General features: G+C 38.1%; 1 protein-coding gene across 10 annotated transcripts in view; it reads left to right on the forward strand.

Annotated features, from left to right (window-relative positions):
• The window catches only part of LOC140513765 (TP53-binding protein 1-like), a 130786-nt gene that overhangs the window by 54708 nt on the left and 51552 nt on the right, over positions 1 to 24526 (forward strand). For all 10 annotated transcript variants that reach the window (XR_011970310.1, XR_011970309.1, XR_011970308.1 and 7 more), the window contains 2 exons: positions 19704 to 19934; positions 24277 to 24334. Coding sequence is in view for 6 of the 10 variants with exons in the window: in XM_072623698.1 (XP_072479799.1) it covers positions 19704 to 19934; positions 24277 to 24334 (289 nt within the window). In the remaining 4 variants the exon portion in view is untranslated. The remainder of the gene's footprint in view (positions 1 to 19703; positions 19935 to 24276; positions 24335 to 24526) is intronic.

The following is a 24526-nucleotide window of genomic DNA, read 5'->3' on the forward strand; positions in this document are numbered from 1 at the left end:
TAGATTTATCATTTTTATTATATTGGCTTGGCCTACCCATGCATTTAACATTTTTCCAGTTAGTTAGATCTGTTTGTATTTGTGTGGAAAGTGTTTTGTAATGGTGCTCCTAAAATTCCTGGGAGTTCTTGGCAGCCAGAAGCCCAAGTATTTTATGTTGCTTGTGGTTATTTTAAATAGAATTTTTCTTTTTATCTTTTCCTGCTTGGTTTTGCTAGTAATATATAGAAATGCTGCATGTATTTTATATCCTGCAACTTTGCTAGATTTGTGAATTGTTTCAATTTGTTTTTTAGTAGATTCTCTCAAGTTAAGTATACCATTATCTGCAAAAAGAAATAGTTTTATTTCTTCATTGACTATTCTTATTCCTGCAATTTCTTTTTCTTGTCTTATTTTTATAGCTAGCATTTCTAGCACAGTATTGAATAATGTGATAATGGACATCCCTGTTTCACCCCTTATCTTCTTGAAAAGGCTTGTATTTTATTCTCATTACAGATAATGTTTGCTCTTGAGTTTAGAAAAATATTACTTGTCATTTTAAGAAAAGTTTTATTTATTTCTGTGTTTTCCAGTGTTTTTAATAGGAATGAGTGTTGTATTTTGTTGAGTTTTTTGCATCTGCTGATATAATCACAGTCATTTGATTTTTGTTGCGTTTGTTATTGATGTAGTCAGTTACTTTAATTTCATCTTAATTGGTTACACATTCATCCTTTTCATTTTTGCTACTGAAAAGAAACCAGATTCACCAGTGACTTATTTCAGTGTTTTGTTGTTGCTGTTTTACATTAAATTTTATTAATCTCCTTTGATTTTTCAGGATTTCTATTTTGTGGATTTTTAATTTGTTCTTTTTCTAGTCTTCTACTTGCATATCTAGTCCATTTCATTTTATTTAGTAGTTTAGTTTTTTAAACTTGCAGTTTTATTAATTTCTTCTTTGATTTTCACGATTTCTATTTTGTTGTTTAATTAAATATTTTTAATTTGTTTTTTTAGTAGCATATCCACTTCACTGATTTCCTTTTTCTCTCTTTTATTGATTTAAGCACTTAGAGATATAAATTTTCTCTTAAATAGTGCTTTGGCTGCATCCCAGAAATTTTGGTATATTGTCTTATTGTTACCATTATCTTTAATTAAATGATTGATTGTTTCTGGATTTGTTCTTTGATCTATTCATTCTTTAAGGTTAGATAATTTAGTTTCCAACTTTTAATTTGACTTCAAAGACCCTTTATTGAATGCATTTTTTATTGCATGATTGATGTTCTGAAATGGGGTGCATTGAATATTTGTTTTCCTATATTTGTTAATGAAGTTTTTATGCCCTAATACGTGGTCAGTTTTCGTGGTGCCATGTAGAACTATGAAAATGGTATACTCCTTTTTATTCTGATCCAGTCTTTCCCACCTAATTTTTCTAAAATTATATTTATCTCCCTAATTTCCTTCTTATTTATTTTGTGGTTAGATTTATCCAGGTCTGAGAAGAGTAAAGTGAGGTCCCTCACTAGTATAGTTTTACTGTGTTTCCTCTTGTGTTTCATTTAATTTCAGTTTTAAGAATTTGAATGCTGTGCCATTTGGTGTTTATACGTTTAATATTGATTTCATTTTCTATGCTACCTTTTAGCAAAATATAGTTTCCTTGATTGGCCCAGGATGCAATGGGAGACCTTGGCCCCTTTAGGCCAAGGTCTATTCAGGTACAAAGTCTCCCAATGCATCCTGGGTCATCTCCAGTCATCCTGATGAATATCTGGTCACTAGATTCAGATGGCTCTGGAGGAGAAGTGAGGCTGGTGACCTGCACAGCCCTCCCTCACTCAAAATAAAGTCAGGTGCAAGTCATGTCATCATTTCCATGATAGCATGGTCTTCTTCAGCAACGAAGGATGAACATAACAACAGCAGCATTTCCCTGATTAGTATGTATTTTAATGAGGTGTAATTTTCCTTTTGCTTTGAGGTCATGGCTACTGCTCCAGCCTTTTTTACTTTAGTTGAAGTATCATAGATTCTGCTCCAGCCTCTTATTTTAGCTTTGTGTCTTTCTGTTACAAGTGTGTCTCTCCCAAACAACTCATATTGAATTCTGGTTCCTAAGCCATTTTGCCCTTTGCTTCTGTTTTGTGCATAAACTCATCTCATGCACGTTCACAGTCAGGATTGATTACTGTTTATTTCCCTCCATCCTCTTGTCTTTATGCTTTTCTGTCTTCACCCTTTCACCCTCTTCTTGCTTCTGTTCTTCCCTCTTTGAACCAGTTCAGATGAGAGTGAGGTTCAAGTCTTGTTTGTGTCTCTCTAGTTATTCTCCCCATTCTGTCCCCTTGCATGACTCTTGTGAGATAATGCTCCTTATTCTTCCTTTCCCTTCCTTCTTTTCCCAGCACATCTTTCTTTCTCACCCATCCATTTTTCTTTTGAGACCATCCCAACATATTAGATTCACACTTAGCCTTCAGTTTAAGTAGGCTCCTAAACTCCCTTAGTTGTCTTAGGCTCTAGATGTGTCCCCTTCATTTTCGGTAATGTAAACCATTTAACCTTGTTAAATTCCTTAGAATTTCTCGCTCATGTTTACCTTTTTATATTTCTCTTGAAACTTTTGTTTTATCAAATTTTCTCTCCAGCTCTAATTGTTTTCATCAGGAATGCAATCCTCTGTTTCATTCAAGTCTGTTCCTCTCTTCCCTTTCCGCCTTTCATTGTGTGATAATGCTCAGTTTTGCCAGGTAGTTTTTGGTTTTTTTTTTATATTTATCCTAGCTCCTTTGCCTTCTGGAATACCATATTCTAAACCCTCTGCTCCCTAAGTCTTGTTATCCTCTCTGTGGTGTTTAAATTCTTTTTCTTCCCTGCTGCTTTCTGTATTTTCTCCTTGACCCTAGAAGCTTTAAAATTTGGCTGTGATGTTCCTGGGCATTTTCATTTTGTGATCTCTTTTAGGAGGTGTTCTTTAGTTATAAGGTATCTTGGCTGTTTTCCTTTATAATTTCTTGATATGTGAGGTCTAGGCTCTTTTTTTGATCATGACTTTCAGATAGTCCAATGATTTTAAAATTATCTCTCCATGATCTATTTTCCGGGTTAGTCTTTTTCCTATGAGATGTTTGATATGTTCTTTTGATTTTGTTTTATTTTTTCTTATATCTCGTAGAGGCATTAGCTTTTACTTCACCAGTTCTGATTTTTAAGAAATTATTTTCTTCAGTGAGGTTTTGTTCTTCTTTTGCCATTTGGCCAATTGAGATTTTTAAGAGGTTTTCTTTAGTAGTTTTTTGTGCCTGTTTTACTGTTTGGCCAATTTTGAATTTTAAAGAGATATTTTCTTCAAAAATTTTTGAGCCTCCTATATCAAGCTGTTAATTCTCTTTTCATAATTTTCTTGTATTACTCCCATTTCTTTTCCCCAAATTTTCTTTATCATTATTTGATTTTCAAAATCATTTTTTTCTCATTTTTAAATCCCTTTAGTTCTCTAGGAATTCTTGTTGGGTTTGTGTCCAATCTGCAGTTTTTTCTTTGAGGCTTTACATTTAGTTTTTTTTTTTTCCAATTCATTGTCTCATGAATTTGTGTTTTGATTTTCTCTGTCACTATAGTAACTTTTTATTGGTTGGGTTCCTTTTTTATTTTTCATTTTCCCAGTCTGTTTCTCAACTTTACATTTTATGTTAGAGTTGGGCTCTGCTTACCTCTGCTGATGGGTGGTGATGGTGGTGTGTGGTTTGTGGTGTGTGTGTGTGTGCGTGCGTGCGTGTGTGTGCCTGCGTGCGTGCGTGTGTGTATGTATGTGACTGTTCTGAGGTTCAGGCTTTTATGTCCTGCTATTTCACAGCTAGTTCTGGGGGACTGTGAGTTTTTGGTGCTTCCAAAGTGGTGTAATGTAGGGAGAGGTCTGATCACTGCTCTCCTGGTCTGTGTTCTGGTCCTTACCCATATAAAGCACTCCTTGCTTGTGACCACAACTCCACACCCAGGTATGGCCCCTGCTCTCCTGGGACCACAAACACCCCTCTCTTCCTTTGGAACTGCAACCCAGAATTGGAAAATGGGCAGTAGAGTTTGCAAATGGTTTCTGGTCTTCTACCCAGTAATAGTAATAAACAAGTAATCTCTTGTAATATCTTTCTGACTAGATGTTTAATCTACTTAGTGTCTCTGGGAATCAAGCACTCCCAATATTTCCCATTGCTGCTGCCACCACAATAGGTGTCACTTCTGCCTTTAAAATATATATATTTTCATACACACACACCTATATTCAGTTTTCAACATTCACTTCCACAAAAATTTGAATTCCAAATTTTCTCCCCATGTCTCCTCAACCCCCACCCCAGGATAGCATGTACGCCATCCACCCCTTCCTTTAGTCTGTCCTTTCTTCTATCACCCCCCACTTCTTCTGTCTCCCTCCCCTCTATTTCTCTGTAGGGCAAAAATGATTTCTATACCCCAGTGTCTGTACATCTTATTTACCAGTTGCATGCAAAAATGATATTTAATACTCATTTTTAAAGCTTTGAGTTCCATATTCTCTTCCTTCCTCCCTCCCCACCCACCCTCATTGAGAAAGTAAGCAATTCAATATAGGTCATACATGTGTAGCCATGCAAAATACTTCCATAATAGTTATGTTGCAAAAGACTAACTACATTACCCTCTGTCTTCCTGCTCTCCATTTATTCCATTCTTTCCCTTGACTTGTCCCCCCACAATGCTTCCGATTGTCCTTTTCCTCAATTTGCTGTCCCTTCTATTATCTTCCCTCTCCTATCTCCTTCTCCTTCTTGCAGTGTAAAATAGATTAGATTTCTGTACCCAACTGAGTGTGTTATTCCCTCCTTAAGCCAAATTCCATGAGAGTAAGGCTCACTTATTCCCTTTCATCTCTGCCCTCTTCCCCTCCATTGTAAAAGCTCTTTCTTGCCTCTTTTTTGTGAGATGATTTACTATATTCTAGCTTTCTCTTTCTCTTACTCCTAGTAAGGAGGCAGTAAATTTTATTTTTTAGGTATTCCTTCATGTTCAACTCACCCTGCGCCCTCTATGTGTGTGTGTATGGATGTGTGTGTATATATGTATATTTTCTCTAACTGCTCTAGTACTGAAAAAGATCTCATGAATTACAAATATCATCTTTCCATGTAGGAACGTAAACAGTTCAACTTCAATGAGTTCCTTATGGCTTCTCTTTCTTGTTTACATTTTCCTGTTTCTTTGGATTCTTGTATTTGAAAGTCAGATTTTCTATTCAGCTCTGGTCTTTTCAACTAGAATACAATGCTTGGAAGTCCTTTATTTCATTGAAATTCCATTTTTTCCCTGAAGTATTGCACTCAGTTTTGCTGTGTAGGTGATTCTTGGTTTTAGTCCTCTGTAATATCATATTCCAAGCTCTCCAGTCCCTTAGTGTAGAAGCTGCTAAATCCTGTGTTCTCCTGATTGCATTTCCACAATACTTGAATCGTTTCTTTCTGGCTGCTTGTAATATTTTTTCCTTGACCTGGGAACTCTGGAACTTGGCTACAATATTCCTAGGAGTTTTCCTTTTGGGGTCTCTTTCAAGAGGTGATCAATGAATTTTTTCCATTTCTGTTTTACTTTCTGGTTTTAGAATACCAGGGCAGTTTTCTTTGATAATTTCTTGAAGGATGATGTCAAGGCTCTTTTTTTGATCATGGTTTTCAGGCAGACCAATAATTTTAAAATTATCTCTCTTGGATCTGTTTTCCAGGTCAGTTGTTTTTTCCAATCACATATTTCACATTGTTTTCTATTTTTTTTTCATCCTTTTGGTTTTGTTTTATAATTTCTTGATTTGTTATAAAGTCATTAGCTTCCATCTTCTCCATTCTAATTTTTAAAGAACTATTTTCTTCAGTGAGCTTTTGGACTTCCTTTTCCATTTGACCAATTCTGCTTTTTAAGGTATTCTTCTCCTCATTGGCTTTTTGAACCTCTTTTGCCATTTGGGTTAGTCTATTTTTAAAGGTGTTATTTCTTTCAGCATTTTTTTAGGTCTCCTTCAGTAAGCTGTTGATTTGTTTTTCATGATTTTCTTGTATCACTTTTATTTCTCTTCCCAGTTTTTCTTCCACGTCTCCTACTTGATTTTCAAAATCCTTTTTGAGCTCTTCCATGGCCTGAGACCATTGTGTATTTATTTTGGAGGTTTTGCATGCAAAAGCCTTGACTTTTATGTCTTCCTCTGATAGTATGCTTAGATCTTCTTCATCTGAAAGGATAGAAGAAAATAATTTTTCACCAAGAAAGTAACCTTCTGTAGTCTTATTTTTTTCCCCTTTTTGGGACATTTTCCCAGCCAGTTACTTGACTTTTGAATCCTTTGTCAAGAGGAGGGAGCTTTAAGTTCTCAGTTCCTCCAAGGTGGCACAATCAAGGGAGAGGAGTTTACTCCTCTTCTGGCCTGTGCTGTGGTCTGGGAGCAAGCACAAGCTTTTCTGCCCAGGATCTGTGAGTAGGATTCCCTCCCCAGAGCCTCCACCAGCTCCACCAAGCCGGCACTCCTTCTTACCCTAGGACTGCTACTCAGGACTGAGACCCACATTGGCTGCTCAATTCCCCCAGGGTCTTTAGGCCAAGGGCTCCAAAAATGAACACTGTAGCCATGGCTGCTGTGGCGGCTGCCACAGCCCTGGGGCCAGAAGCCACTCCCCTCTCACCCACGTGACCTTTGAAGCTGTTTTTGGTGTTTGTGGGTTGAGAAATCTGGGAACCGCAGCTGCTGCCCGTGATTCTATGCCTGAAACCTTTTTCTGTTCTGTTTGTGCCATTCAGCGTGACCAGGGCTGGACTGGGCTGCGCTCTGCTCCTAGCCCAGTGCGATAGATGTTTCCTGTCGGCCTTCCAGGCTGTCTTGGGCTGGAAATCTCTTTCACTGTGTCATTTTGTGGCTTCTGCTGCTCTAGAATTTGTTTAACATGGGCTATGGGGGTAGAGCTAGAACAGGTCCATCCTTCTACTCCGCCATCTTGGCTCGCCCTGACAGTCTGCTTTTAGAACCAAGTTTTAACACAGATTTCTCTGCCTTTAAACATTTTATGTTTGCAGTAGTTAAAATTAGCAGTGACCTGTCAGAATGAACACCTGAAGTATAGATACACACACATATGTGATGAAAAGATTTCCCATCCCTTGGTGTGAAAATGCTTTCTGTGGTCAGGTGAACGCTTGATGATGCTGCACTTTGTTATGGCCTGGACCCTGACCGTAGCACTCTAAATATTTGGGAGTCCGCTGGACTGCAGCTTCTTGTTGGAACTTGTTGAATACATCAGAAGAAGGCCAGGAAGTCACTTCTAGTCATATGTCTACTGGAGTTGAGCAGGTTTTTGAAGATATTTTTATTTTACAATGCATTTCCTAAGGTTGCTGTCCAGGTTTACAACTTTGTGCTACGTTAGGGTTGAGGTGCGCCACGTGGCCCTAAAGCAGCAGCATTGTGGCACAAGGCAGCCCACCACTTTGGGCCCTCACTGTCAAGATCATGTAAGCAAAATAATCGCTTTTCATTTGTGCTGCTGCTTTATTTTATTAAAGAGATAAATTTCTAGCAGGAATAAAAGAGTTTAAACTAATGTCAAGAGGTCGAAAGTAGAAAAAACGATACTGAGGAGGACTGAAAAGAAACCCTGGACTCCTGGAGCTGTATGTTCAATACAAAACACTTCTTTATATTTTTTGAGAACAGGGACTATTCACCTGGTGCCTAAGGCAGTGCCTTGCTCATAACATGTGCTTAGTAAGTGTTTGTTGAGTCTCATTGAATAATAAATGGAACCTTTGTGCTATAAAATCTTCAGGAATGAGGAAATATCGTATTGACTCCAGAAAACAAATCTGGGAGAACTTCACCCATACGTTCAGACTCTCATTCTGCTTGTAGAAATGAGGCAGACTGAACAGGACACAGAACCTGTTCTTGCTTGGTGACAACAGAACCTGTAGACTAGATTAGAGAAGCACATGTTAGTCATCAATGTTCTAAATGGGAGATTTTCTTTTCTTGAAAAAGTGTATTTTTATTGATATGTTTTTTAATACCCCCCAATTTTTTGATGTATTCTTCTTTCCTCTGCCCAGCTGAGGAAATCCTCTGTTCCTTTCCCCCTTTTTTTTTGTTTCTGCAGTTTACCTCTCCATTTTCCAATCCCCTAATTTGATCATACACATGCCCTACAGAATGCTGACTGTCATCATTACTGTCTGTGGGTCGTTGTGGTCTGTTTGGGTCACCCTTTCTGCTGCTTCTCCCTACCATGCTCTCATCCTTATTTACTCCTGCCCGTCTTCATATTCCTTTTCTCTGCAGTGTAGCCTTTGAGTGGCAGTGAGTTGGTAATGGACAAAGAACTGACCAAATGAATGAGCAAAATCTGCATTTTAACCTCTGACACATACTGGCTGTGTGACTTCAGGCAAGTCAGTTAGCCTCTTGGTGCCTCAGGCAGTGCTCTAAAACGAAAAGTGGATGACCCATTGCAGTTTTGTATTGCTGGCAGGAGTTTCCTCACTGGAGAGCTCACCATACTCTTGAAATTACATGATTGGGTGGTTTTGGAGGAGGCTGTAACCTCTGCCTTTAGGGAGACGTAGAAGCTGATGGAGCACTAGAATTTAGGAGCTCCGAGTCAGTTGTTCACACGAAGTCTGGCACCATTATGATGAGCCCTCAGAGGGGCAAACTGGGCTAAGTCAGAAAAACAGAATGTGTCAGTATGGGAATCAGGCCTGGGTGAGATAGGGATACCAGTCATCAGAAGAAAGAAAAACAGATGACACTGTCTCCCCTTCATTCTGATTCTTTTAGCCATTAACTAAAATCTAGCTTTTCCCTGACGAGTCCACATTTTTGGCAGCACACTTCAATTCTAGCTCCTCTTTCCTATTCCTCACATCTCACATGAGCCTGGAAAACCTGGCATAGTCCTTGCTTCTCATTCCTGCCTCCAGATTCTCGTTCTGCCATGCTTCTTCCAACAGCTGTTACCTGCCAGCACATAGGTCATTTTTCTACCTTTTTCAGTGGCTTTGATGCTTAGTCTTTTTTTCTCTCCTATTTCCTTGGGGGGCTTCAATATCGAAATTGCTGATTCTTTTAACATTTTATGGTTCCTGGAATTCGTGGTCCACTTTACCTTCACTCTACTGTTACCCACTGGACTGGTCCCATTTTAGACTCATCATACCTGAAACTATCCCTTTTACAAAAATCAGTAAGCAAAAATCTGCTTTCTCTTTTACCCCCAAAGTTGAAGAAGAGAGAACAAGAGAAGCCCTCTTATCAATTGGGGAATGGCTGAATAAATTATGGTATATGAATGTAATGGAGTACTATTGTGCCATAAGAAATGATGAACAAGAAGACTTCAGAGAGGCCTGGAAGGACTTATATAACCTGATGCTGAGTGAAAGGAGCAGAACCAGGAGAACTTTATGCACAGCAACAACCACAGTGTGTGAGAGTTTTTTCTGGTAGACTTAGATTTTTGTAATAACACAAGAACTTCTGAAAAAAAAAAAATCCCAATGGTGGACCTCAAGGCAAAATGCCTTCCACACTCAGAGAGAGAAATATGGAAGTCACTCACATAATGTAGCAGATCATGTTTGTGTATGTGTATCTGTTTGTGTATCATGTTCTGATTTGTTATACGGATTCTTTCATTTATCTTAGTCTGACTACATAGCATGACTATAGTGAAAATATACTCAATAGGAAAGTATATGTAGAATCTATACAGAATTGTATGCAGTCGTGGGGAGGGAGGGAGGTAGTGGGGGGTGGGTGGGGAGGGATAAAATCGCAATTGTATGGCAGTGATTGTTAAACGTTAAAAAAATAAAAATAAAAAAAAATAAAAAATAAAAAATAAAAAAAAAAGAGAAGCCCTCTTACACACACTTACAGTCAAATAAAACACACGTCTGCATCGTTCATGTCTGTGCTTTTATCTCTCTGTAAGGAGGTGAGTAGTATATTCCATCATCTCTGAAATCATCTCTTCATAATTTCTTGTAGCACCATAGGACACTGTCAGATTTATATGTGATATCACAGTGTCACCATCGCATTTATATTTCATAACTTGTTGAATCCTTCCCTAATTCATGGGCCCACCCTTGGGGGCCACCACAAAAAGAACTATGAATATATATATTTTTTATATCCCTAGAGTTTGTTTATCAAATGAGCTAATATTTGTCAAGCCCTTAATGTAGTGCTTGGGATATGTAGTGGGTCCTTAATAGATGCTTGTTCCCTTTCCTTTCCCTCTCCTTTTTCTTAGGAATAATTCCTGCCAATATCCATTCTCCCTCTAATTCCTCCTCCCTTTCTCCCCTTCCCTCCTATTTCCCCCTTGAGTAATGTATATTTCTATACCCAATTATGGATGTATGTGTGTGCATTCTTCCCTCTGACCAGTTGAGATGAGAGTTAGATTCACCGTTTCCTCTTTATTTCTGTAGATTTCTACTTGTGCACCGGGATTATGTGAGATGATTTTGCTTAACTTTTCTCTCCCTTTCCTCCCTTACTATATTCCTCTTTCTCTTTCTTTTCCATTCTTTTAAAATCATCAAGCTATAATAGAAATAATGTTTCATTAGAATTCTTCTATAAAACCCAATGGTGATAGAGTTCTGAGGGTTTACTTATTCTATCTCCTCATCTTAGATTGTAAGCATTTTTGTTTTGTCATTGGGAAGTTATAATTATTTGTTCATGTTTCTCTTTTTATGTTTCTCTTAACTCTTGTGTTTGAATTTCAAAGGAATGTTTGGTCTTTTCATTAGGATTGCTTGGAAGTCCTCTTTTATTAAAAGTTCGTTTTTCTCACTATAGAATGATAGTTTTTCTAGTAAGTTATTCTTGTTTATAAGCCTTTTGGAATATCATATTTCCAAACTTTCCATTTCTTTTGAGTGGTGACTCAAATTCCTCTTTTCTGCATGCTTGCATTATTTTTTCTTTTATGTGAGAGCTCTAAGTTTTGGCTATAATGTTCCTGAGAGTTTTCCTTTGGGTTTTTTTCAGGAGGTGATGGGTGGATTCTTTCTACTTTTATTTTGTCCTATGGTTCTAAGAAATTTGGATAGTTTCTTTTATAGATTTTCTTGAAACATTTTTTGTTTCTTTTTTTGGTCATGGTTTTCAGGAAGTCTAATAATTTGTTTTAAAAAAGTTACACACACACATACACAGATATATATTTCAACAAGCAGAAATCTGCCTTCTCACCCTTCCACACCAACTCTTTCCCCCTGCTTGAGGTCTAAAGGGAAAATTACATATAGTTAATCAAAACAAATTTCCATATTGGCCGCATCAGAAAAAATCATCTCATTTTGTTGCCTCTCAAGAGGTAAGTAGCATGTTTTCTCCTTAGTCCAGTGACTTCTCAAATTCTCTGTCCTGGATCTGCTTTTCAAGTCATTTTTTTTTTGGCCATTCGATACCTTACATTTTCTTCTTTTTTTCAGTCTTTTGACTTTGTTTTAATATTCCTTGTCTCATGGAGACGTTAGCTTCCATGTGGTAGATGATTTCTTAGATCCTAACTAAAATATTCTGATTTTTGATCCCTCCATTCTTTCTCATTCTCCCATGTCATCCATGTTATTCTGGTCCGACTTTCTTCTTTGGGCCAGCTTGATTAAATTGTCAGCCAGTTCAACAAGCCTTGAGCTGATAGGCCCTTAGCTCTTCCACCGTTTCTTCCCCATCAATGCTTAGCTCTCCTTCCATTTTTTTGCCTCTTCTGTTCCTGTTCTCTAGTAAGTGAAACCTTCGGGAAGAAAGCATCCGGACTTATGGACTGCATTCCCTGAATGTGTGTTCTGTTTAGTCTGTATTGGACCCTTGCTGCTGAGTAACAGGCCTTTTATCCATCCCATATTGATCATGACTTGGACTGCAGTGACTCTTCTAAAACTTCTCATTTCCCCTTAAGCCTTCAATTCCAATCTTTCTTTCCCCTCTCAAGAAATAACCTCATCTTTTTTTAAATTCATTTAAATTCAGGAGATTGCACCCCTCCCCCACCAAGGCCCCTAATCCATACTTCTTCTCAATTGCCCTTTTACTCTGGAGGGCAGGCTTGTACAATATCCTCGGTATTGTTCTCAGTTCTTTACTTGCACTCCGTGTATCCAGTCTGTTGGCAAAGTGTGTTGTTGCTGCCTTTATAACATGTCCTTATAACGTGTCCTTTGTTAACTCACCTAGTGCCTACAGACCTTCACCACATTTTCTTTCCTAGATTATTGGAATAGCCCTCCAGGTGGTTTCCCTACTTGAAGTCTTTTCCCCATTCCATTTCATCCTCCACTCAGCTGCCAGTGATTTCATAAGGTGCTGATCTCATGATGTTATCCCCCTCCTCCCTCATTAAACTTCAGTGACCCCCATTTGACTTGTAGGTTCAAATAAAAAATCTCTGGTGCTTACAGCATTTCAGAGTCTGATGTTTTCTTACCTTTCCAGTCTTCTACTACATTTTGTTCTTTACTCTTATGATCTATTTATACTGCCCTACCTTGTGTATACACCAATCCCTGTGCTTTTGTACTGCTCTCCCCCACACCTGCAGTGCCTTCCTTCCTTACCATCGCCTCCTTGCTGCTGACTTCCTTCAAGATTCAGCCTTCCCTCGGAGATTACCTTCTATCTTGTGTATATCTTGTATGTGCATAATTATTTTCTTATTCTCTCCCTCATTATAATGAGCTCCTTGAGAGCAGAGAAGACATTTTTGCCTTTATTTTTATTCACAGAACTTAGAGTGCCTGATACACAGTAAACCACTTTAAAAACCTGTTTGACCAACTGGCGACATAGTACAGTGAAGAGGACCTGATCTACTTACTAGCTATTTAACGGCTTTGACAAGTAATTTAATGCTTACAGACCTCTGTTTCCTCATCTGTAAAACGAGGGTGTTTGGACTAGATGACCTCTGCATCCCCATCGATTTGAAGTAATGCTATGATCTATAATCTCATGGCATGATCCTACTCCTCGCTTCTCTGTCCTTATTCATGTTTTCACTTCTCCATGCCCAAGGATTTATTCTTCTTTAGCTTTAGCTGAAGCTCAGTCCTTTGTGTGTGGCCTTGGTTCGTTGTGTCCCACGTCTTCTCTTATCTCATTCCGTTGTGCCATCACTCTCTTTCCTTTGTCCTGTTCAGTCTCCCATCCTGCAGTCCCTCAAGCTGTTCTCTTGTCTCTTCTTTCTTCCTTTCATTACTAAATAGCAAGAAGAGAAGTCTGCAGTGGCTCCTGCTATAGCCTGTTTGTATTCCCACCTCTCCATTGAAACTTCTGTCTTAAGGTTCCCCCCTGCAGTCCTCATCTTTTCCCTCCCTCTCGCATTTTGACTGATTGGTTCTTTACCTGTTCCGTCTTGATGCTTTCTATTCCTGATGTTTCGGTAGCACTTCCTTCTTCTGCTTTTGCTCGCACCTTTTTTGACTATTTCTTCATCTCCTGCCCCATCCTCCTGCCCTGTAAGAGAAGTTTCCACTCTTCTTTCTTTCTCTGAATTTTCATCCATTCTCATATCGATGTTTTTTATCTGGACACAGATGACTGTCAGATCTCTGACCTCTCCCTAGAATTCCAGTGCTGCATTCACAAAGCTGTCCGTTGCTTCTCCCTGTCTGTCCCTTCCTCTGTTCGTCTCAGTTTTTTGTTCAATTAGCAAGCGTTTATTTTCTCTCCTAAACAGCAACCAAAAAAATCATCATGGCAAATATTTGTAGTCAAGGAAAGCAGATTGTCTTGTTGGCCATGACCAGAAACATGTCGCATTCTGTATTTTGAGCCTTCACCTCTTTAGGCAGGAGGTGAATAACATGCTTCACATTTATTTCTTTTGAATTGCATTCATCAGAGTTCTCAAGTCTTGGGAAGCTGTTTTTTTTAAAGTAATGTTGTTACTGTGTAAATTGTCCTCTTAGTCCTTATTTGCTTCTGTAGCGGTAAATTCGAGTTTTTACAGATTTCTCTGAAACTGCCCATTTCACCGTTTCTTACGGTGCAGTCGTTTTCTGGAACATTTGTTTGCGTATTTGTGTAACACTTCCCAGGGGGAGGATGCCTTGTTGGCTTCTAGTGTTTGCTGCTCTGGACAGAGCTGCCGTTGTAGGCCTTTGCCTGTTTCTTTGATCTCTTTGGGCTTATAGGCCTTACGTATCCCTGGTTCAAAGCACATGCTCAGCTTATTGATTGTTGGGGCATAGTTCCAAAGTGTTCTCTGGAATATCTGGACCAATTCACAGCTCTTCCGTCAGTGCATTAGTTTGCTTGTTTTCCTGTAGTCCCTTCAATAATGAATTAATGAAATAATCTGTCTTCTGCCAATTTGATGGGTGTTATATGGAACCTTAGAGTTTCTTTAATTCAGAGGTGCCATATTTGTAACTTGTAGACTGCTTAGTCCTTAGTGAGGCGGTGACCAAATTAAAACATACTTGGGAAATGTTTAACAAAGTAAAAGTACTGTACAATATAGATGATGCCAATTTATGATTTTCTAAATCACAATGTGGCCCGTAAGGATCCTACTTGACACCACTGCTTAATTCAAATTTTGCTTGTGGTTGTTATGGCCTAGATTTCTTCATTTGATAACTTTGTCGTTTCTGACCATTTTGGCTCTTGTTCTTACAGATTTGAATCAGTCCCATATATATGTTAGAAATGAGACTTGTATCAGAGAAACTTTCTGCAAAGATTTTTTTCCCTAGTTATACTTGGTTCTCTTGTAACTTTAACTGCATTGGTTTTCTTTACATAAAAACTTTAAAGTTTTCGTGGAGTAAAGTTGTCTCTTCAGTCTTCTGTGATATCACCTCTCCATCCTTGTTTGATCGTGCACGAACTTTTCCCATCACCATAAATCTGAAAGTTAATTTCTTCTTTGCTTGTCTAATTTGTTATGTCATTGGTGGTGTATAAGCCATGTTCATTTGGACTAGTGTGAGACTCTATGGTGTGAGGTGGAGGCCAGTGCCTAATTTTTGTTAGACGACTTTGTATTTTTCATGGCAGTTTTGTCAGATAGTAAATCTTTACCCTGTTAGTTGGCGTCTTGGAGCTTTTCAAACACTCTACCACCGTTTATTTGCTTCTGTATGTTAAGTATCTAATTTGTTCTAAGAATCAAGATCTCTTTTTTAAGCTAGTACCAAATTACTTAGATGACCCTGTCTTTGTAGTATAATTCAAGGTGTGGTACTATTAACTGTCTTTTTTTTTCTCAATTTTTTTTCATAATTTCTCCTGAGATTCTTTTTGTTGTTGTTGTTTGTTTTTTAATTTAATTAATTTCTTTTCAGTGTTCATCAATCACTTCCTTAAGATTTAAATTTTCTCTCCCTCCCTCCCCCGACCTGAGACGACTTGCAGTGTTATGTGGGCTCTACACATACATTCTTATTAAACACATTTTCGCATTAGTCATGTTGCACAGAAGAATTAAAACGAATGGGAGAAACTATGAGAAAAACCAAACCAAAACAAAACATCACACGAGAAGATAGTCTGCTTCATTCTGTGTTCCTATTCCACAGTTCTTCCTCTGGATGTGGATGGCCTTTGCCTCAAGAGTCCTTCGGGAGTGTTTTAGGTCCTTGCATTCTCTTGAGAGTCCTGGCCTTTGTTTTCTTTCCCTAGCTCTGTAAAGTACTTCTCTGGTAGTTTGGTTGATACTGTCACTTCATAGAAGTTTAGCTTTTCATTCATCTCTGACTCTTCCTTCTCGTCCCCATATCTGATCACTCGCCACAGCCTTTTAATTATACCTTCTTTTCTCAGTGTAGCCCATGCCTGCCTTCCCTGCCTAGCAGTTTATCCCTTGTAACAATGGATAAAAAGGAAAAGGAAAAAAGGCAGCTCAAAACCAACCAGGAAACCATAGTTGGTACTATATGCGGTGTTTCTGCGGTTCCCCACCCACGCAAGAAGAAAGGGAGCCACGTTTTCTTACCTGTTCTCCAGGGTCAGGCTACGCAGTCATTCTAATGACAGTGTTCCGGGCTTTTTTTGATTCTTTCCATTTATATTATTGTGGTCATTATGTGTAAGGTTTCCTGGTCCTGTTACTTTGATTTCTGTCAGTTCATGTAAGTCTTCTCCATTTCTGTATTTTTTATTATGTAATATTCCATTACATTCATGTACCATAATTGTTTTTAGCCATTCTCCAGTCAGTGGGGATCTATGTTGTTTTCATTTCTTTGCCACCACAAAAAGGGCTTCAATGAATATTTTGCTGTGTATGGGACCTTTCTTTAACCTCCTTAGGGGAATACACACACACACACACACACACACACACAAGTGTGTGTGTGTGTGTATGTATATGTGCGTGTATATGTGTGCTTAAAATATATATGTATGCCCCAAGGAGGTTAAAGACAAAAGAAAGGGGTGTGTGTGTGTGTGTGTGTGTGTGAGAGAGAGAGAGAGAGAAAGAGAGAGAGACAGACACACAGACACAGACACAGACACAGACACAGAGACACAGAGAGATTTCTGGGCCAAAGATTTGTCAGGAAATTGGGAATTTAGAAGAGGAGAATTCAGGAAGTGAACAGGTGGCTATTAATGTTAGAGAAGAGGATTGAGCTGTTTGCATCTTAACTAAAGGTAGATCTCATAAGGACTAGAAAGAATATACTTGTGTGGAGATTTGCTCATTTGAGAACAGTGTACAGATATACCCACTGAATAGGATACGATAGAGAATGATAGATGTGGCATAGAAATACAGATAACAGTGGAGGGGACTGCAAAACAAATGAAAAGAAAGACTGGATTGATAATTCATGACCTCAGATATTTGTAGAACATTGTGCAGGGTGTAGAAAATAATAAAATTGAGATCTTAACACCAGTAAATAAACACAGTCTTATAGACATAATCTAGATTTAGTTATAGGATATAACATATTTGGGGGAAAAAGTTAACTAGGCTGGACAGTAAGTTAGCAGTACCTCAGCTTCACAGAGGAGTGGCATTTGAATTGGGCTTTCTTTATTTGCTTTACCAATAGTTTAGCTTTTCACAAGATGGAGAAAGTTCACAGGAATCTTACTCAGATTCAGATTTAGATGAGCAAGGTAGAATTGATAAATGAAGTAGAAACACTGAAAACGTTGATAGAACATAGAACATCTTAGAATTACCAGGGAGAGAACACTCAATGGAATATCATATGTAACCTAGACTTGAGGAGAATTAGATTGGAAGAAGTTTGGTGAAGATAAGTATACTGTCATGGATTGACACCCACTGAGCAAAGTCACTCAATTTAGGAGAAATAGGAAATGAAGAACAAAAATTTTTAAATAATTTTTTTCAATCCATAAAACTATTTTCTTCCTGTTCATCCCCCCACCAAAAAGACAAGAAAAAGAAGACCCTTGTAACAAAGATGCATAGTCAAACGAAACAACTTCTCACATTTGTCACGTCTAAAAAATATATGTCTTATTCTTCTACCTGAATGCATTAGCTCTCCCGTCTTGCTTCATGGCTGGTCATTGAGCTCGTTAGAGTTTTTAAAAGGTATGTGTGAACAATCTTGATGAAGAAGATAAGGAGGAGAAGCCTCAGACAGCAGTGTGACTTATAGAGAACTTACTGATTATGGAATGAAAAGAGGGCATACCAAAAATGGAAACGAGGCTGTACAAAGGAATCGCTTAGTTCTGTAAGAACAGGGAATGCAGGCAGCTTGTCAGGAATGTTATAGAGGACTGTTATGCTTTAGGCAGGAAATTTTATTAAATGATCTATTTAGTTTCATTTTGTAACAGTAATGCTACTTTTATGCAAATTGTAAAATACTGAACGTTTTGTTGCTCTCACAGTTTAAGTGTATTTTGGAGACTCTCTCTTACTTAGACGGGATGATATTAGGTCTGTCAGTGTAATCCTCTTTGCTATGATTTTTTTGGGGGTGGGATTTTAAGATTTAAATAATTCAAGAAAAGATCAGCTTAATTTCTTTTCCCTAATATTAATCTCCTTCTATGTGCAGGACACACTGTGCTAGGTATTTCTAAAGCCAAGGCCTCTGATTTTAGTACTTGTCTTTCCTAAAAGGTGAGAATTAGTTTGGAAAAAGGAGAGAAGAGACACTTTCTAGTGTATCTTTATAACATTAAAGACTTGCTTTGAAAAAAGAGTTCTTAAAAAGTTAACAACAAATAAACCACAAAATGAAAGAAGTTAATAGTTGGTAGTTGAATAGCAGAACAGGTTATGGGGTAGTTTCTAGGATAAAGTTGCCTATACAGTCATTGCTTAAATTCATCTATATTCATCTAAGGGTTGTAAGACAATATGGTGAGGAAATGGAAATTACGAAGGAGACATGACGCCTGGGAATGGTATGACGGGAGGAGAATTTGGGGACAAGGGAATAGAATGGTTCCCAGTCGGCCTCCTTTAAAGTTTACTCTTTTATTGCTTATTTTGTGTCTGTCTTTTTCAGAAACACCATTTCATTTCACTTTGCCTAAGGAAGATGATGTTATCCCACCATTGACCAACACAACTCCACCTTTGATTGGGCATCTTAAATTAGGTCCAAGGAGATACAGTACTCCTATTGATGAGTGATATGAAACTGACACTCTTTGAGCTAGAAACTCTGAGGTGTCATCCTTTATAAAAAGGATATCCTTAGGACCAGCGAAGAAATTGGGACTGGGTTATATCATTTATTCTTCTTGCTTCAGGAGTAAACTTTAAAGAATGTGACTGACTGCAGATCTTCATAGTCTCATTCTAGTCCCATTGAGGATCTGGTGACAATTTCCAGTTTCTTACATTTTGATAATTTTTTTGACCTTTTAAACAATATACCATTTGTATAGTAGAAGTAGACTGTGCTTGCTTTTTCACAGAAGATAATCAAGGTGTAGAGGGGAGTCAACTACCAAAAAAAAAAATTAAACATTGCTGTAATCTTGAGGGCAGGAGACTTTGCAATCCCAAAATGTAGCAGAGGGCTGGGCACATAGTAAGTGCTTCATAAATGTTTTAGTCATTCATTGATTGAGTAAGCATCTACCTTGTGTGGAACACTGGAGAAAAGGAAAAGTTAGAATGAGCATCGGAAAAGGAGGGAGGAGAGTTTACCAGACTGCCTGAAAAGAGAGAAAGCTCGGTTTTAGGCAGGGACATTAAAGCTCACAGATGTGTTCCTGGGCAACACCATGTGCATGTCATATTTCTGCTTGACAGGCAGGGATGGTTAGGTAGCTCGCTCCTCTTCAGCAGCGCAGTAGCGTTCTACATTAATCTATTTGTTTTCTCTAGTCAGTGCTGGGAGGTAACTGTCATGCCGTCTGGAGTTTCCTGCTACCTATGCCTGATGCTGGCAGATGTGGGTTGGCTGAGGGCTCATGCAGCATCCTAAATCCAGATGTGGAAGTGGAACTGAATCCTGTTGCTCCTCTTAAGACCAGGTGTCAATGACAGCGTGTAGTTGTGGATATTTGTGACAGGATCTCTTCTAGGTACAACAGCTTGGATCTTGCAGACCTGTGGAATTGCAGAGGCAAACGGAAGACCCTGAGAGGCTGTATTTAATGTGTGTGCTTTAGTGGGGTTTTTTTCTTCTTCCTCCTCCTTCCTTTCTTTCAGTTGTGGACAGCTATTCAGAGAGCCTCTTAGCAGCCAGTGATGTCATGGCTGAAAGTTCTGTGGGGTCCAACGATGTTACTGATGAAAGTGAAAAAGGGGATTCCAGAGCTGTCCCAGAAGTGGATGAAAAATTGAGTCTGAAAATGAAACTGGTGAGCCCTGAGACTGAGGCGAGTGAAGAGTCCTTGCAATTTAGTTTGGAAAGGAAGTTATCTTTTTATGCATATCTGGGTAAGTTATGAAAAGTTTCTGGCCCCTTTGGTATTTTGTATTATTGACCCAATTAAGCGATAATCTTGGCTATTCTTAGCACTCCCTCTTTCTTTTTAAATTTTTTCTCAGTTTTATTGATGCTTTTTGTTTTTAATATCATAATCTTCTCTTAGTACATCCTTCTCCTTTCCCTCTGAATTTGCCTTAGAACAAAAATTAAAAACAATTTTTTAAAGTTCAGCAAAACTAACCAGCACACTGATGATCTCTAACAGTATAAGGATATATCATGCAAACTCCCTTTTTTTCCTAAGCAGTGTTAACAGTAGAAAGATTAGCTAGTGTGAATTTTGGGGAGAGGTGACTTTGTGTTGGGATGAATTTCCTCATTATTGAAGCACTGGGAATGCTGTCTATAATGGTTGCATTTTCATACTTTGATTTGGGTCATTAAGTAATAGTATACTAGAAGTACTAAATATTCTTGATTATTCAATCAAAAACTCCCTAGTTATTTGATAGTGAACCTGGTATGATGGAATGTGAATAAACTAGAGCCATAATGCCCTTGTGGGATGATATGGGAACATCATAAAATTAGCATGGCATCTTTCAAGGAGAAAAGACAGTATTTTCGTTTGAGACCACAAGGGAATTGAATGAGCTGAGTGGAGTTCTAGGTCAAGAGTGAATCAGTATGGGACACATGAGGACTGAGGAATTATAGTGAGATAGAACAATTTAGGATCACTTAGTATGAGACTATAGACAGTATGAGAATAGATAGTTTGCTGCTCATTTACCTTGTCTTACTCTTTTTGTATAGTTTCTTTTCCTTTGTTAGGATTTTTTTTAAAACTAGAAAGTATTTTCTGATTGGGATGTATGGAGATGTGGGTCCTAGGGCAAGTAGGCATTGAAGATGGGTACCAGGATAGAGTGGCATTGGCAGAAGGAGAATATTAGGTTGTTAGGGATTAGATGTGGCAAATCTCTGAACCCAAGAAGCCATATCAACCCTGTACTTTCAAAAGTCATAGGATCATAGAATTTAATAGTACCTTGGGTTAAATAATTTGCAACACAGGTAGTTAGTAGCAAAGTTGGAACTTGAACCCAGGCCCTCTGCCCCTAAACCTAGTGCTCTTTCTTGTTTGTTTTACACTGGATCAAAGGGTATACACAGTTTTTATCTTTTGGATATATTTTTCAAATTATTTTCCAGATTGACTTGACAACTTCCCAGTTCCACCAGCAGTGCATTAATTAACGTGCCTGTTCTCCCGTGGCCCTTCCAGCAATTTTCCTTTTCCGTTTTTGGTTCTCTCTGCCCGTCTGAAGGGTGTGGAATAGAGCTTCCGAGCTGTTTTCACTTGCGTTTTTCTTACGCTTAGAGATTTCAGGTGATTGTTGGTAGCCTAGAGTTCTTTATTTGCAGACCTCTTATTCATAGTATTTGACCATTTATTTACTGGAAGATGAGTCTTATTTTCTGTTTGTACCGATTTTCTCTGTAGTTTAGATGTCAGCACCTCATCAGAGATATTTGCTGCAGAGATTTTTTCCCCCAAATAGTTATTTGTTCTGATTCTGCCTGCATTGCTTTTGTTTGTTCAAAAGCCCTTTCAATTTTATACAATAACACCTCTCTCTTTTACTTTGTAATATTTCTATCCCGTGTTTGGTCAAAAACTTCCCTCCCTTCCAATTGTGAAAATGCCTTATCACTTCCTTCTCTGATGTGTTTAATATAACCTTTTCTGTGTTGGTTCTGCACCCATTTTGAGCACATTATGGAACATGGCTTGAAATCTTCAAATTCTCTCAGATTGCTTTCCATTTTTTCTAATAGTTGTAGAATATCGAGTCCTTAACCGAGTTAGCAGATGTGTTTATCGAACATGGTACTAATTACAGTGTTCAGTTTCTTCTGGATTCTAGTGCTGTTTCCACGGTATTGGGTCCTTGTAGGCACATGCCTTGAGTTGGGGATCTGTTTACCAGGGAAGTTTATAGACTTGAAAGGCAAAAGTTTTGAGGCCAAAGAAAAGGCTCTTGGTCACTCATTCCAGTTAACAGATTGGAATTGTACTGCAGTTCGTTGAAATCCAAGCCTAGGGCTGGAACCAGGGGCAAAATGATGCTCCAGGAGAGTAGATTTAGAGTCAAAGGACTTAGGCTTGAGTCCTGGCTCTGCTGCCTTCTACTCTAACGGTAAAATGAGGGAGTGAGACTAAGATAATCCCTAAGGTTCCTTCCTGCTCTTACTCTGTGCTCCCTTACATCATACAATAAAGAGGCTCCCTCAAGGAGCTCACAGTCTAATAGGGGAGACAGCCTGCAAACAGATGCAATATACCGGATAAACAGGAGAGAACAGAGGGAAGGCACTGCAATGGAGAAGGGTTAGGGAAGGACGTGGAGCTTTCTGCCTTTTGTTTCTACTGTCAGAGATCATAGTCACTGGAACACAAGTTAAGTCAGTCTCCATGAATGTTTGTATCTCATTTATAAACGATGAAAATAATAAAACTCATAGTTGGTAAGTAATCTTCCCTATTACTCCTCAGATTTTTCAGCTGAACTTGGATTATCCAAACCACTTTTCAAGTTGCTCACTCTTCTTCTTTTAAAAAAAAATTGTTTTTTACAAAAAGTTTTAATTTACGGAATAAAACAAGCATTTTCATAACACAGTACGGTAAAAAGAGGTGATTGTACAACTTGTTATTCCCTTTAAATATATATTGAAGTTATCATAATTGTTTTTCCTTTTTTCTTCCCTCCACTTTCCCCTTCCTCCCCTCCTCCTCCCAGAGATGGCTGCCATTAGACACAAATATGTATATAAACATAAAATCATTCTATATATACTTCTGTTTGTTAGTTCTTTCTCTGGATGCATGTGTCCTTTGTAGTGAATTTGGATATTTATAATAGTTAAAGTAACTTACTCAAAGTTGTTCTTAAAACTGTTGCTGTTACTGTATACAGCATTCTCTTGGATCTGCTCATTTCGCTCCTCCTTATCTCGTACAAGTCTTTCCCTGTTTTTCTCAGATGACCGAGCTAGTTATTTGTCATAGCTTAGTAGTATTCTATCCAAATCATATACCGTAACTACATTTTCCAGTTGTTTACCACCACAAAAGAGCTGCTATAAATATTTTAGAACATAGAGGTTCTTTTCCTCTTTCCCAGTCGTCTTTGGAAGTAGACTTAGTGGTGATATTGCTGGGTCAAAGGGTAGGCAGTTTAATAACTGTCTGTGCACAATTCCAGATTGCTCCCCGCAATGGTTAGATCAGTTCACAATTCCACCAATAATGACTTAGTGTCCCAATTTTTCTATCTCCTCTCCAACATTTGCTGCTTTCCCTTTCATTCATTTTAGCCAATGTGATAGGTATGAAATGATATTTCAAGGTCATTTTAATTTGCGTGTCTCTAATCAATAATGATTTAGAGCATTTTTTCATATGACTAAGTTGTTTTATTGTTCTTAGGGACTCCAGTTTCTATGTGGATGATTTTTATGGTATCATGACTACCATCTCAGGGAGAGGCAGAATGCGGAATAGCTAGGTCATTGAACTTGGAGTCAGGAATTCAGGAAGACCTGTATCTGAATCCTACCCCAGACACTAGTTGAGTGAACTTAGCCATGTCAGGCAATCTTTCTGAGCCTCGCCTTCCTCATCTCTGCTGCTTAGTTTTGATGATAATATTTGAGAAGTTAATATTTGTGAAGTGCTTTTCAGACTTTAAAACATTATACAAAGGTGAAATATTATTTTAATTACTCAATTTATCTTTATTTAGATCTGAGGTTCTTAACCTGTTTGTGTCATGGATCCTTTGCACAGTCTAGTAAAGCTTATGAACACCTGAAAATAATATTTTAAAATGCACAGAATAAAATATGTAAATTACAAAGGAAACCAATTATATTGAAATACAATGATTTATATTTGAAGCCAAATTAAAATTTAAAAATATTTAACTTTAAAAAGGTAGATATTAAAAAAAATGAACAAACCCCAGGTTAAGGGACCCCTGATTTAGAGATATGTAGGTGACAGTTTTAGAACCTGCAGCTAAGTAATTTCATATAATATTTTTGGTTATGTCCACTTAGTTCACAACAGTGAGGATATGGATTGTTAGGAATGGGGAATGCTTGTATTGTTAAATCATAGTTAATGATTTTTTCCTTCTGTTCCTATTCTTTATTCCTATTTCTTCCTACTGCTGAGTGGGGGAAGAAAGAGTAGAAGAATAAGGAGGTTTTTAGGTATGATACTAACTGGATTATTTCTCTATTTTTCTCCCTTCCCTCCTTGCCTGTGTTTTTGTTCAGAGCCTATAAGTGGTGAAAAGAAAAATGGATCCACTGCTGTTGCTGAGTCTGTTGCCAGGTAACCAGAGCTTGTTGCTATGCAGAGCAGTCTCATACAGAGCCACTGGTAATGAAGGAAAAGATGATTTATCGATAGTAGAAAAAAATTAAAATGAAACCTAGAAGAAAGGATTTGTAGGAGGAAAGATTGAATGTCACAGTTTTTCTCATTAATACTCTTATAAGACCAGTGTTTTGTCTGCTAATTCTT

The sequence above is a fragment of the Notamacropus eugenii genome, chromosome 7, assembly GCF_028372415.1.
Source record: "Notamacropus eugenii isolate mMacEug1 chromosome 7, mMacEug1.pri_v2, whole genome shotgun sequence".
In the NCBI taxonomy this organism is placed as follows: domain Eukaryota; kingdom Metazoa; phylum Chordata; class Mammalia; order Diprotodontia; family Macropodidae; genus Notamacropus; species Notamacropus eugenii.